A 15767-nucleotide genomic window follows, 5' to 3' on the forward strand; every position below is an offset into this window, starting at 1 on the left:
GGTATGTGTCTAGGTCATTGACAAAGTTTTATACCCCTATGCCAAAGAACCTGGCTGTCTTTAAACTATTTTTTTATGTTTTTGTTATATAAATAAACTGGGCTGCAAACCATGTGTCTTAATGACTATCCCATGAGAGTGTGCAAATCTTACCCGAGTCTTTAATGTTGTAGTTTTCGCAACATAGTCTTGATTGTTCAACGTAACTTAATTAGTCTTCCACAACAGTATTAAAAGTACTAATGCATCCCTTATGGTTTGCCCCGACAAACTGACCCTTTCTGTTGAATCCCCCTCTTCCCTATTTTATATTCAGGAATCAGTTTGCAGCACTTCATTTACATTCGCGCAAAAATGTATACAGAAGTCATTCTTGCTCTGTTGTTTTAGTTACAGAAGAAACTGCCTTATTCATGACTGCCAGCAAAAGCTGAATTTTGCCTTTTGTGCTATTTTCTCATTCACTTTTGATTCCCTGTGAATTCTGGGTATTTTGTTTGTACAGCAGCCTGCACCAAGCTTAATGTTAGTGTATCGTTTCTTACCTAAGTTGTATTAACACAATGTGTTACTGAAAATATTCAATAAAGACACCCTAATGGAGGAGAGAAATTGTATACTGTTTGCTGCTGCTCAAACTCATAACAGAAATGCATCCATGTGAAAGAATACATTTAGAGAAATGGCACCCGGCAAAAAGGATTAAGGCTGTCAGCTTTTAAAGAACTTTCTGAGGTACACAGTTTGATACCACTTACTAGAGGTGTGATTTTCGGTAAGTCACTTGAAGAGACACTGCTTTGGGGCAGTTGGGAATTTGTGCTGGACTCCTTAATGGTCTCCTGGACTCCATATCTTTTAACTGCCTATGTTCCTGTGTGCACAGCAGCCAATACTAAGATACTGAATGCAGACAGTGCTGCTGTCCGTGGGCATGTGCTACTTCATTCTTAGTGTTACTGTTCCTACTAGCGTTATAGTGGTTTTACTTCATTACTGACAGAAAAGATCAAATGGCAGCTTCAGGCAGGAATTTGGATTTAATTATCACCTGTGTAGATGATAAGTCACTTCATTTTCCCCATGTCTTTTATAAGGCTGAGAACTCAGCTGTGGCAAAGTCGTTTTTCGTAGAAAACAAATGTTCACTGTAATCCTAGTGTGCTGCACAAATGTGTCTGAAATTGACTTACTAGTCCTGTGTTAAAACTATAATTTTGCACTTTAATAATTTGTGAATGCTTGTTTAATTTCTGTGAAAAGTGTCATGTAGTACAAAGATAGCTAGGGCAGTCCGTACATCAGACTGGCTTGGAAGGTGATTGTTAGAAAGATGTTTAGCTCTGAATAAAATGTGCAGAAAGCCTTCTTTTGTCTTTTATGAGGAACATCCTTTGCTTGCATGTATACTTGATGTAAATACATCATGTGATAGACAGGTGTCATTTGGGCATCAGACAAGGAACAGTGTTATCTAATTTGAGAACATCATGAAAACATGTTGACAAGTTAATGAGTACAGTCACACTAGATTGGCTTATCTTTCGCTACACATCATGTGGTGCATCCATGGTGTAATACTCCTGTCTGCATTTAGATAAATATAGATAGAGGATATTTTCAAAAAATTATTTGTAAACTTTAATTTTACAATATTAAAACTTTAAATTCTACTTTATCTCCTGTTGACTTCACCTGAGGGCTAGTGTGTGAGTACATCCGTGGACTTTAAGGGATGCACCACTTTGCATGTACAGGATTCATCCATTAAAGCCTATGTATGCATTTACAGGCTAACCTTTTGGTGATGTCACCAGAAGAGAAAGAAAAATTATGTTGGTGTGTTTTAATAAAAAGCTTACAAAGCTTTTTATTAAAATACTCTTCACATTAAAAAGATTGCATATGTGAAGAAAAGTATCACTTACACTATCATGTGCTGTTATGCACGGATTAAGTGTGATGGTGTGCTTTAAAACTTTACAGCCATTTTACTGCCTAAAAATTCTTATTAATTTCTGTTGGAGAAGTCTGACCAGCTGTATGAAAATGCCAACAGCTGTCATTGTGATGGGCATAGTTAGATCATGACAAGATACACAGCGTGACCCACTTGTCAGAAATAAATGCAGAATGCAGCTTGGGTACAGCACTTGTTGGAGTGGGGTACAGGTCATTCTAGGACCTAAAATATGCTCTGCCACTCGCCCAACACAATTGTGAAGGATTTAAAAGTAAATTGCTCAAACTTCAATAAGTCATTGTTAGTAAAATTTCACATGAGCTGGGATGTGGGATGAAATGAATAAGCAGTAACAGAAGAAGCATTCAAATAAAAACGTGGCACCTTTAGCATGAGCTGGGATGTGGGATGAAATGAATAAGCAGTAACAGAAGAAGCATTCAAATAAAAACGTGGCACCTTTAGCATGAGCTGGGATGTGGGATGAAATGAATAAGCAGTAAGAGAAGAAGCATTCAAATAAAAACGTGGAACCTTTAGCATGAGCTGGGATGTGGGATGAAATGAATAAGCAGTAAGAGAAGAAGCATTCAAATAAAAACGTGGCCCCTTTAGTTCCATGCTATTCATAAATTCATTCAACATTTTCATAGATTATAGAGAAATGGATTAGCTTTTCACATACCAGTTCTTGCAGTAGTATTGGTACTGTATCAGTAGTGTACCATTTTCCATTAAGTTAACTGTAGACTAAAGAGGTGAAAGTGATTTGTAGAAAAAAGTGTCTCTTGTTAAGTGTAACTAAACATTACGTGAGGTGCTAAAGTGTGCATGCTTGGCTAACAGCCAACGCTGTATTGCACAGGTGGTGAAACACACACAAACACACACGTGCACACACACAGACAGACACACACACACAGACACACACACACACACACACACACACACACACACACACACACACACACACACACACACACACACACACACACAGTACTCCCATGTCTTAAATGACCTTACCTGCACTGTATGCTCCCATAAGGGTATATGAGTGACTGATCACCCTGTTTTACAGCAGTCACTTTTCCCTCTTAGATGAAACTTTTCCCTGTTGAGAAGTCCCTGCCAAGCAAATTGGAAGCCATGGTTGTTTCCGGGGAAGAGCACATGGCTTATTAGCATTAGCCACTGTCCCCAGACTGCCCCATCAACATGTGACTTCCCTTGTGTGACTGCTTTCTGTGCTGAGGTCTCTATGAGGGGGAAACCTCAGTGGTAGAGCAATCTCTGAATTAAAATGGCTTAGTGCAGTATGGATTAGCATTAGCCACTGTCCCCAGGCTGCCCCATCAACATGTGACTTCCCTTGTGCGACTGCTTTCTGTGCTGAGGTCTCTGCGAGGGGGAAACCTCAGTGGTAGAGCAATCTCTGAATTAAAATGGCTTAGTGCAGTATGGATTAGTATTAGCCACTGTCCCCAGACTGCCCCATCAACATGTGACTTCCCTTGTGTGACTGCTTCCTGTGCTGAGGTCTCTATGAGGGGGAAACGTCAGTGGTAGAGCAATCTCTGAATTAAAATGGCTTAGTGCAGTATGGATTAGCATTAGCCACTGTCCCCAGACTGCCCCATCAACATGTGACTTCCCTTGTGCGACTGCTTCCTGTGCTGAGGTCTCTGCGAGGGGGAAACCTCAGTGGTAGAGCAATCTCTGAATTAAAATGGCTTAGTGCAGTATGGATTAGTATTAGCCACTTTCCCCAGACTGCCCCATCAACATGTGACTTCCCTTGTGTGACTGCTTCCTGTGCTGAGGTCTCTATGAGGGGGAAACGTCAGTGGTAGAGCAATCTCTGAATTAAAATGGCTTAGTGCAGTATGGATTAGCATTAGCCACTGTCCCCAGACTGCCCCATCAACATGTGACTTCCCTTGTGCGACTGCTTCCTGTGCTGAGGTCTCTGTGAGGGGGAAACCTCAGTGGTAGAGCAATCTCTGAATTAAAATGGTTTAGTGCAGTATGGATTAGCAACAGCCACTGTCCCCAGGCTGCCCCATCAACATGTGACTTCCCTTGTGCGACTGCTTCCTGTGCTGAGGTCTCTATGAGGGGGAAACCTCAGTGGTAGAGCAATCTCTGCATTAAAATGGCTTAGTGCAGTATGGAAGCCCTCTGAGTTAAGGTTTATACATGCTACTCCTTTCTGAATCCCAATCACATGAACGAATCAGTGCATCTCGTTGCTTTCCAGATGTCAGATAAATGTTTTCACAAAGTAAAGGGTTAGAAAAGATTTATATCTAAGTAAGTACTGCTGCCTGCATTTTCTTTTCTTTTTCTGCTTTTAGGAACAACATGTGGCAGCCATTTGGGGTTCTAAGCAGACATCTACCTCCAGAGGGGCAGCCTGGTGATGTTAGAAAGGGCTTGGCAGAGGAACAAGGGAGGGGGGTAGAACACAAACGCAGCAGTAGTCTAACTGATGATATCATGTCTTTGTGCACTATATGTATACATTCCTGACTACAAGGCATGGTTGGAAGAGGAGGACCACTGAAGCATCTGCCTCAGTTCTAGGTACTTAGCTTGATGTGTCCGACTAAGACATGGTACTAATAAAGTCATGGCCGTGCTGGATTGTGGTTTGCAGGTCCACTGGGTCACTCCCAGTGTTGTTTCTACCATCAAGTAGTACTGAGATGACATTAGCCTACTGTTGCTGTCTTTTACATGCGTATACACATGTTGCTGTCAGCTTCACAACTCTTTTTTGTCATGGATAGTTTTATTGTGACACCACTGCGACAAATGTGTTAACAAGCTACATGTTTTGTTTGTTGGCAGGTTGGAAATTACAAGCGGGCAGTGAAACGCATCGATGATGGGCACAGACTTTGCAATGATCTCATGAACTGCATCCATGAAAGAGCGAAAATCGAAAAGGCATATTCCCAGCAGCTTACAGATTGGTCAAAACGGTGGAGGCAGCTTGTCGAAAAAGGTGTGTTCAGTCCCTAGAAATGATTTGACTATAAGTCTCAGAACCCAGGGGTATTGTCTTGTTACATGTGCAGGGGCTTGGCAAGACACTTCCAGACACAGAACTGATGTTCAGGGTAGGCAAACAATGCCCAAGGAGGTTAAAAACAGGCAGTAATGCAGTATCACTTAAGCTCAGTACACTGTAGGCACTGAATACCTGATATGTCTTAGTAACAATCAGTTTACTTTAGTTATAAAAAAACTCCATATATCCATTCCAGTGTCCAAATAAATGAGCCACGTGGTTGGAAAACATTATTTTCCTATTTCTTACAAGGTTCGCTTGTAAAATATTTTTAGCAGAGCACTGCAGCCAATGCTGGGTACAGTTAGAAGTAGGTGTCACTTGTGCTCCACTTGTACAGTATAAAGTTAGTATGTGCTGTGAAAAGTATGCTTGAGGATAGAAGCTGTTTGCCTATATTTAGGAGAATCCATTCTAAGGGGCGTATTTCACTCTACGACTCTCAGAACCTTTGATGTTTTATGAAAGTCAAAACTGTTTTGTGTTATGTGTCTTTGATGTTCATCGTGTTACACTGCTGCAGTCATCACACTTGGGTTATCCTGCCGTCAGGCGGTCCCGCAGTCGGCCAGAGTTCCAAAGTCTTGGTCCGGCGTCAGTTGCTGTCGCTTCTTCCCTGATGTCAGTGCGCCAGGGGTATATAAGAGGCATCCAACGCCATTTTCTTCAGTCTTTCTTGCCGCGTGGTGCCAGAAGCAGTTCGCAAGTGCTGGTCGGCCGACTCCTGAGATTTTCAAATCGAATTTCAGACCGAAGTCTTCAATAAAGTTAAGTACCCCATTGGGGAACCTTTTCTTGCCTCAGTCCGATGTAAGAAAAAGTTAACAATTGCATTTCTTGTGGGAAGCAAATACCTCATAAGGACTTTCATTCTTATTGTATTCCTTGCCTAGGCCCAGACTACGATGTCACAGGTTGTCGGTTTTGTGCTAGGTTTAACAAACGAACTATTAAACGTCGGTTTGATTTCGTTCGACATTATTTTGGTAGGAAATTTAATTATACCATGCCGTCGGAGCAACCGATGACCAGACTGCATAAAAAATGCAAAGATAAGGACAGGCAGCCGAGACCCAAACCAGACTCCGAGGCCTCTGCTAGGCCAGTCGCCGGTTCTCCGGTTTTCGGTGAGGTGATACGCAGCCCTGACGACCGCTGATTTAGAACCCCAGGCGGTGTCCGATTCCCAGGCGGAGATTGCTAGGCCTCCACAACCTTTACCTTTAGGCCCTTCCGACTCCATGGCTGAAGGAGATTCCGGTGCAGTTGAAACTCCTTCAGTTGCAGAAGGTGTCTTCAGACTGACTACACTCACTATTAAATCCTATGCAAAGCTGAAAACCCCTTTAAAAACAAAGAAGACTGTACAGCAGTCTCCAGTACAAGGCCCCATGCCTAAGAAACAGATGCTTAAGATGGCTGAAGATTTAATTACCCTAATCAGGGGTACCCATCCCTCTCCTGATAAAAGGTCAAGACAGGAGGAGGACTACGCTTCCTCTGACCAGGTTTCAATTTCCTCAGATTCTTCTGAGGAACGGGAATACTCCTTTCCCCCTAATGAAGACTCTGATGCTGAAGAGTCTATTCCTTCAGCATCTCCCCCAAAAGACTACTCTTTTGGGGAAACTTTACATACCATGAGGAAACATTTCCATTGGGAAGGCCAGGATTACTCTGATTCTAAGAAAAGGCTCCGAGAGTTCCTTTTACTACCCCAGCACAGACCACTTGCTATTCCACCCATGTTAGACATTGTGGATGATGTTTATTCCAAATCTAGCCTTAACCCAGATTCACTACCTCCTGCACCAGCCAAACCAGACAGATACTACAGAGTCCCTGACTCACACAAATTCCTAAATAAAAGCCCTGTTGCTGACCCAGAAACCATTTCCCAGGGTCCCAAAGGGGTTAAGGCCTCTATTGCTAAAAATCCTATACCCTCTGAAAGGGATTCTAGAGCACTAGACAGATGGGGAAAGAAAGTATATACCTCAGCTACTCTAGCTATGAGGGCCTTAAATTGCCAGTTTCACATTCTGAAATATCAACAATATCTGATGTCTCAATTAAAACAAAAAATGATCACACATACAGAACAGCCTGATTACAAGGAAATGCAAGATTTGTTGCATGCAGTTGAACAAGTGGGAAAACATACTTTGCAATGTGGATTTGATTCATTGGAAGCTTCTTGTAGAGCAGCAGTGACAGGGTCTGTCATATGTAGGCATTCTTGGTTAAAAGAACAAACTTTACCTGATCATGTTAAAGCAAAGTTATTGGATGCACCTTTACAGCAGGATGTTTTATTTGGTGTAAAAGCAGAAGAAGTTTTAAAGAAAATGGAGAATAAGGCGAAGTCTATGCAGACAGTTAAAGATTTCTTACAGGTACAACCCCCTCGCTTCAGCAGAAATTGGCCAACCAAAAACTGGTCCTTTCCAGCTTCTGCCAGACCACAGAGGGGCAAATACAGATGCCCAAGGGGCAGAGGTCAGTCACAAGGCTCTTACCAGCCTCGACAATGGGGTGCCACAACCCAAAAATGAGGAGAAGACAGGTCTCAAACTATCAGAAGACAGACACAATGACTTACCCCTCAGACTGCCAAGCAAATCCCTCTTGGCAGCTCCCTTGGGAGGAAAACTAGCACTTTTTGCAGACAACTGGCACATCATCACAAAAGACAAATGGGTCCTAAATATTGTATCTCAAGGGTACAGATTCCACTTTCATACTTTACCAAGGATAAAAGGAATGCCAAACCTGCCACCAAATCAATGGGCAGAGGCTCAAAAGCAAATTTCAGCACTCATGGACATGAGAGCCATTCAACAGGTTCCTACACAGGAGCAAGGACAAGGATTTTACTCAAGACTCTTTCTAGTTCCCCGAAAGGACAAAGCCTGGAGACCCATTCTGGACCTCTCAATTCTAAACACATATCTGGAAGTACCCAAATTCAAGATACTAACACTACAGCAACTTCTTCCCATGCTGGGCAAGAAGGCTTGGCTAGTAACGTTGGACCTCAAGGAGGCATACCTGCATGTCCCTATCAGACAAAATTGCAGAAGATACCTCCGATTTATAACAGGTTCAACCCATTACCAATTCTCTGCACTGCCCTTTGGCTTATCTACTGCACCCAGGGTCTTCACAAAATGCCTGGCACCAGTAATTGCATACTGCAGACAAAGAGGAATTCAAATATATCCATACCTGGGTGACTGCCTTATTCAAGCAGAAAACAAGGACATTATTTTAAAGCATCTGACGTTTGTCAAAAACCTATTAAGTTGCCTAGGGTACACAGTAAACGAAAAGAAGTCAAAACTAGTGCCCTCACAAGACATAATATTCCTGGGTGCCAGCTTAAATACAACGGCCCAGATGGCTTATCTCACGCCAGACAAGCAAGGACAACTGACTCGATACTTCAAAATGATGGCAACAAAGACCCAACTCCCTGCAAGAAAAATTCTGCAGGCCTTGGGATTCATGGCATCTTGCATACTACTAATACCATTTGCAAAACTGCATATGAGGAAATTACAATGGTACCTGAAAAGCGTATGGACTCAACACAGCCACAGCTTGGAAACAATAATTCCACTCATTCCCTGCCTTCAACAGAAGTTTCTATGGTGGGCTCAGGCATGTCACCTCAACAAGGGTCAGCCTTTTACCTTACCCACAGCCAGGCAAACTATAACAACAGATGCATCGGATTATGCCTGGAGAGAATACATGGCAGGACAGTGTATTCAGGGCAAATGGTCTGCAGATCAAAGGCATCTACATATCAATCAAAAAGAGATGCTAGCTGTACAAAATGCCCTAACAGCTTTCAAGGGCCTCCTACATCCAGGACAACTCCTAATAAAGACGGACAACACCACAGTGATGTGGTACATAAACAAGCAAGGGGGCACACACTCCTACCCCCTATGCAGACAAGCAATGACCTTGTGGAACACAGCACTGACCTACCAAGTTCAACTACAAGCACAATTCCTGCCAGGAAAGAAAAACACATTGGCAGACGATCTAAGCAGAAACATCATAGATCCTCACGAGTGGAAACTAGATCCACAAGTATTTGCAATGATAACTCAAAAATGGGGGAGCCCAGACATAGATCTGTTTGCTTCCCCCCAAAACTACCAACTACGGAAATTCTGCACAAGGACATACCACACACTAGCTTGGAAAGTGGACGCCCTCTCATTCAGTTGGAAAACATTGACAGTGTATGCCTTTCCTCCACTGCCTCTTCTGGCAAAGGTGCTGCTGAAAGCCAGATTAGAGAGACCACAAATGATACTCATTGCTCCAGCCTGGCCACGCCAACACTGGTATTCAATACTAAGGAACATGGCTCAAGGCCCACCATGGATTTTACCTCCAATTCCTCACCTGCTCACTCAGCAAAACAATCAGATTCTACACAGCCAGCTCAAGACTTTAAATCTGGCTGCATGGCAAATTACCTAAACAACCAGTCAGCACTTCTCTCTAAAGCTGTGATGGATGTCATTCTGGAGGCCAGGAAGCCCAGCACCAGGAAAGCCTATTCAGACAAATGGAAAAGATTCTGCACCTGGAACCAGGCTAAAGGCCAAAATCCCCTTGTCCCAAATATTCCTCAGATTCTTCAATATTTAACTGAGATGTTGCACAAAGGACTTTCCTTTTCATCTGTTAAGATCCAAGTCTCAGCTATTTCAGCTCAATACAACATGGATCCTCCTATATTTTCACATCCATTACTAAGACAGTTCCTCAGAGGGGCTAAGAACATAAGACCGCCCCGGAGAGCACCAACACCAACTTGGGATCTCAACTTTGTTTTGAAAAAACTTGCACTACCGCCCTTTGAACCAGCTTTTACAGCTGATCTACAGTTTCTATCATGGAAAACTGCCCTGCTACTAGCAATAACTTCAGCTAGAAGAGTCTCAGAGCTACAGGCACTAATGGCAGTGGAGCCTTTCATCATTTTTCATCAAGACAGAGTCGCTTTACGAACTAACCCTTCCTTTATGCCAAAGGTGGTATCCAGTGTGGCCCTAAACCAAACCATTCATTTTCCCACCTTTTATCCAAACCCCCAGAACAAAGGGGAAAGGCTCCTACACTCTTTGGACATTCACAGGCAATTACATTACTACTTGGATAAAACTAAGGCTTTCAGAAAATCTGACCAGCTCTTTGTATCCTATGCTGCAGGATCACAAGGAAAGGCTATCTCAAAACAGACCATTTCAAAATGGATAGAACATTGTATCCATTTCTGCTACACACCATGGGAAACCTGTACCTGGTAACATTAGGCCCCATTCCACCCGGGCTACAGCAACATCAACAGCCTTCCTCAGAGGGGTACCAACCAAGGATATTTTGGAGGCTGCAACTTGGAGTTCAGTGCACACCTTCACCAAGCACTATCACTTACCTCTATACTCTAAAACCAGAGCTGGCTTTGCCACTGCAGTTCTGCAGGGCCTACTAGCCTCTCCAAACCCTGTTTAGTTCCACCACCAATCCTTAGCTTTGGGATTCACCCCAAGTGCGATGACTGCAGCAGTGTAACATGATGAACATAGTACAGTTTTGTACCTACCATAAATGTAGATGTTCGAGTGTTCACACTGCTGCAGTCCAGGTTACCCTCCCTCCATCCTCTCTGACCTAGCTGAACTTTTCTATTCCTTTTCTATCCTGTACAACCTTTGTGGTGTATTTGCTTGTAACTGAAGGTATTCCTTTTATTCCTTTTATATGTTTTATTAGCAATATGTATTGCCTACGTACTTGGGGGCACCTGACATCTGGGGCAAGAAAAACTGAAGAAAATGGCGTCGGATGCCTCTTATATACCCCTGGCGCACTGACGTCAGGGAAGAAGCGACAGCAACCAACTCAGGACCAAGACTTTGGAACTCTGGCCAACTGCAGGACTGCCTGACGACAGGATAACCCAAGTGTGATGATTGCAGCAGTGTGAACACTCGAACATCTACATTTATGGTACGTACAAAACTGTACTTTTTACGAATCGTATTTAGGATACAAACAACAAATACAGCATGGTAATGCATAACTTGCTGACAGTCATATCTTGTTTATTTTAGATTATGATGAGAGATATTCTAAGCTGGTAAAGTCTTATATTATGGATACATTTTGAAGGGGGTGGGTGAAAGGATACAGTTATACTAAAAGTAAATATAAATTCTGTAAATGCAAATAAATAAAATGCAATGAATAAAATGCCGGTTACTGAATCTTTATTTCCACACACTGACTTATTAATGGGTTAACAAGATATGCAGTCTGATTAAAATATTAACTTTATCAGACAATTGTCAACCTCAATTTATAAGAACTTACACATTTTTAAATGATTTCATTATGCTTATATGAGCTTTCATAAACAGAATTCTTTAACATGACATGCATAATATGGCATGGTGGTGATGTAACATTTTTATTAGTTAAGTACAGCTCATATTACCCATTAGTTCTGTAGAGTTTACAGTTAAGGTAGTGAGGCCAATTGCAAAACAAAAAAATTATACATTAACAGTTTGTATATGATATTGCCATAAGCTACGTACGAAGGTAATTATAGGTGTTGTGTGAGACTAATGATTAGAATACATAGTATGGGGTATAAGAACATACAAAAGGTGTTTGCATTTGAGCATGTGGTCTGTTTCACTCCCCTGCTTGGCTAGGTCTGTAGAAATGGAGAACACTATATCATCAGGGTAGAATTCTCACCACACATCTACCCATTCATACATAGGCAGCCAAAACTGTAATACTGCCTGTGTGTGATTTTCTTTCCTGTCATACAATCTATCTTTAAATTAATTAAATAATGAGTTAAAATTTCCTGCAAGAATGTCAGACTGTAGTATGTTAGCATCCCCCCACCAAATCTTCAAAAACCCAGCAAAGAAGTTTATGTTGTATTCATTAGGAACATCACAAAAAAAGCTCAAGTGAAGACAAACAGGGACCACGTTTATTATTCCTTCTACACGTAAGCGCTTTCATTCCAAATTCCATTAACCAGGAACTTCATCAGAAATTCAAAATACCTGACTGCCCAGTTAAATACTTAAGTCATGACATTACTTCCTAACACAAATTTAAAAGGAAAATACCATACGTACTTGAACAAAAAGTTAATTAAAAAACTACAATAAAAACGAAAAGAACACGCAAGAGAATGTGCATACGGCAAATGTGATAACAGTAACCCTGACAGTAAAAACTAATGACAGTTTAAAAGACACATAAATATGTGTGTAAATATATGAAAGTTTCATAGTTTCATAGTTTCATAGTTTAGTACTAGGCTATCTGCCCTGGGGCATTTGTAAGCCTAGCCATAGTGATGTGGCTTTTGCCACCCCATGAAATGGTACAAAAATGTACAGAATAAATTTAGAATACTGTGCCTCTGTCTAGTAGTGACACAATGAAGGTCCCCTTATATAATAGAATTAGTTTACAGTGCCCCTGTCTAGCAGTGACACAGATGTGACCCCTGGGGTAAACTTACGATCTCTCATCCACTCATCAAGATTTCTCTTGAAGAGAGTCAGTAAGGGGCTCTGCCTAATATGAACTGGGATCTTGTTCCAAAGCATGGGAAGCCTCTGAGTTATGAATCTATCCCTCCAGCATGTCCTATTCATACTTGTGCCGAGGTTTAAGTCTTTAGCTCTCGTGGTCCTGATGGATTTGGATTTTTTGAGGTGGAGCATGTCCATCAGATCCTGATCGGACATGGCCTTGTACGTCAGGCAGAGATCACCTCTGAGCAGGCGGAATGCTACTGAATAGAGCTGAAGTTTCTTTAGTCTGGCAGAATAAGACATATGTTGGAGACCCTTGATCCTCTTGGTGAAGTACTTTTGTGGTCTCTCCAGCTGTTGCAAATGCCGGGTGAGGTACATACCAAATGGGGCATTGTACTCAATCATGGGTCTGATGAGGGAGGAGTATAGGGGTACAATGGCATCCTTGGATCTGGATCCTTTTATGATGAGGTGTGCAAGGTAGAATGTTTTTCTAACCACTTTGGCAACGTGGGTGTCAAATGAGAGGTCGCTGTCGACTTGGGTCCCTAGGTCTCTGATTACTTTTTCCGTATTCAGTGGGTTGCTGTCTATGTGATAATTTGTGGGTACTTTGTTTTTCCCAAAGGGGATGACTATACATTTTTTGGCATTTAGTTTAAGGCCATGACTCCGGCACCAGTTGTCCGTTTCTGTGAGACCTTTTTGTAGGATGTATGTGTCCGCTGGTGTATCGACTATGGCGCCTAGTTTGCAGTCATCTGCGAACTTTGTCAGCCACAACCCTCCCATGTTTGCTTTAACATCTGAGAAATAAATGCTGAACAAGAGGGGTCCCAGGACAGATCCCTGTGGGACACCACTTGTGACTAGCTTTGAGTCTGACATTGCTCCAGCGATTTTAACTTTATGGGTTCTGTCCTTTAGCCAGTTTACAACCCATCTAGTGACATAAGGGTTTACGTTTAAGCTGTTGAGCTTATCTATGATACCTGAGTGGGGTATTGTGTCGAAGGCCTTAGCCAAGTCCAGGTAGGCTGTATGGACTGCTTTGCCCTCATCAATGGCTCTAGTGACTGTTTCAAAAAAGTCAACCAGGTTCAAAAGGCAGGATCTGCCCTTTACAATGCCGAATTGGGTGGGGTCAAGTGTCTGTAGGTCCTCTATGTCTCTGTTTATGAGTTCCATAATGATTCTTTCCATAGCTTTGCAGACCAGGCTGGTTAAGCTTATGGGGCGGTAGTTCCCAGGGTCTGTAGAGGTACCCCCTTTGTGGAGTGGGACCACTGTTGTTGTACGCCAGTGTTCATGTACATATCCTGTAGTAAGGCTAAGGTTAAATAGCATTTTTATGTGCGGGTTTAGCTCCTCTTGGAGTTCACGTAGCACGCAACCCGGGATACCGTCAGGTCCCATTGATGCTGTGTTTTTAGCTTTGTTGAGGGCGGTTCTCACTTGGACATCTGAGATGACAGGGAGATTACATTCAGCTGGGATAAGTATTTCTTCTTTTGGGGTGAAGGAGGGGAGAAATTTGCACTGAACCTGTCAGCCAGAATGTTGGCAATATCTGTGGGTTCAGTGTATTTTTTGTTGTTGTGCATTAAATATTCAGAAAAAACATATTGTAAAACAATACACAATAATATATTAAAATTACCTGCATAAAAGCAGGTTTATCTGTTTAAAGCTTTCAATTTTAAAATACTGTCAAAGAATATATTTTCATTTAACCCAGGCCAGTGTATTGACTGTAGATGGATCTGCTAGCTCAACTCATTTCTCTCTAGGAGATATGGCCATGTACCCCCTCTTTTGTGCTAATTGCCAGACAATGTTTTCTTAGTATGCCACACTGCTGGGATAGGATTACAGCCTACCCAGTGTACAAATATAAGTAAGTAAACAAGAAGCACCATATAAATGCTAGCTGTTTCACATTCTATACTTAAAGAACAGCCTCAAATTCTCCGCTGGTCTGCCTTTTGTCTTGTTCTCCTTGAGGTGGAAGGAATGCTTGAATTTGTTTTTTGGCCAGGATTGTAAAGGTCTGCAGACTGATTATCTATTATGCACCTATGAACTTATGAACCTATGAGCCTATGGTGTTCTCAGACTGCTTGATCTTTGACAAGAGGCAGTGTTCCTAAAATATGACATCTTTGCTAAAGCTGGACAATACTGATTACTAATCAGCTTGAAAACCAGAGAATTTAAAAGTGAGCTAGCTGTAGCCATGCTTCCATTTACCTTTAGACAAAGGCACAGGAAGTGGTCTTCTCTGCCCTGAGTAAGGAAATGTGATATGTTTTATTTTTAACAGACTGTAGGTTTAATTTCTCTGACTCTTTAGGGTTTCTAATACTATCAAAGGAATGGACCCCATTAAATTAATGTTTATGAAATTAGTATTGTCTCGATATTTGATGTTAGCCAAAAGTGCTCTTCGCAGCACTTGCAATGTGCCCAGAATCAACTCCTTCTGCAGCTCATTCAGAGTTAAATGCATCGGTAGCAGATCCAAAAATTATTTTTTATTAAACCCATTGCTCCTACTACTTTCGGAACCATCTGGGTATCCTTCTTCAACATTACCCTTGTTTCTGCCTGCAAATTATGGTATTTTATGACTTTGTGTCTCTGTGTACATAAGACACTGTAATCACTATGTGTGGCAATTTCAGTTATCAATGCTGCTTTTGTCTTCTTTACATGGACTACTATATCTGGTTTTCTCCTATCTATTTCTGAACTGTTGGCAATGGATGATCCCGTGCGATATAAACTTCATCATTCTCTATTAATACTTTGAGGATCATGTTTCCAATGCTTCTCGCTACGTTAATATTGTAAAGTTCACACAATCCCCAATGCAACACTCATGTCACATTATTATTATGCCTTTCAGTATACAGTCCTTCTGCCATTAGTATGTCACAACTAGCTACAAGATGTGCAACTGTTTCCAGTTCGGTTTTACAGAACATGCATTCGTCTGTTTCTCCCACATGCTCAATGGACTTTGAAAACCAGTGTGTACATAGTCCACTGTCCTGGGCCCAATGCTAACCTTTCATCTTTTGGTTTAACTCTCCTTAACTAGTCCTGTTTGAGATCCTAATTGACA

The 15767-nt window shown here is 41.9% G+C and overlaps 1 protein-coding gene across 2 annotated transcripts in view; it reads left to right on the plus strand.

The window, feature by feature from the left end:
• Window positions 1-15767, plus strand: part of PACSIN1 (protein kinase C and casein kinase substrate in neurons 1) — a 1250130-nt gene that overhangs the window by 705981 nt on the left and 528382 nt on the right. For both annotated transcript variants that reach the window (XM_044076554.1, XM_044076555.1), the window contains exon 3: window positions 4814-4970. In XM_044076554.1, the coding sequence (XP_043932489.1) occupies window positions 4814-4970 (157 nt within the window). The remainder of the gene's footprint in view (window positions 1-4813; window positions 4971-15767) is intronic.

This window comes from Protopterus annectens, chromosome 7.part0 (assembly GCF_019279795.1).
Source record: "Protopterus annectens isolate FY-2018-M chromosome 7.part0, PAN1.0, whole genome shotgun sequence".
Lineage (NCBI taxonomy): Eukaryota > Metazoa > Chordata > Ceratodontiformes > Protopteridae > Protopterus > Protopterus annectens.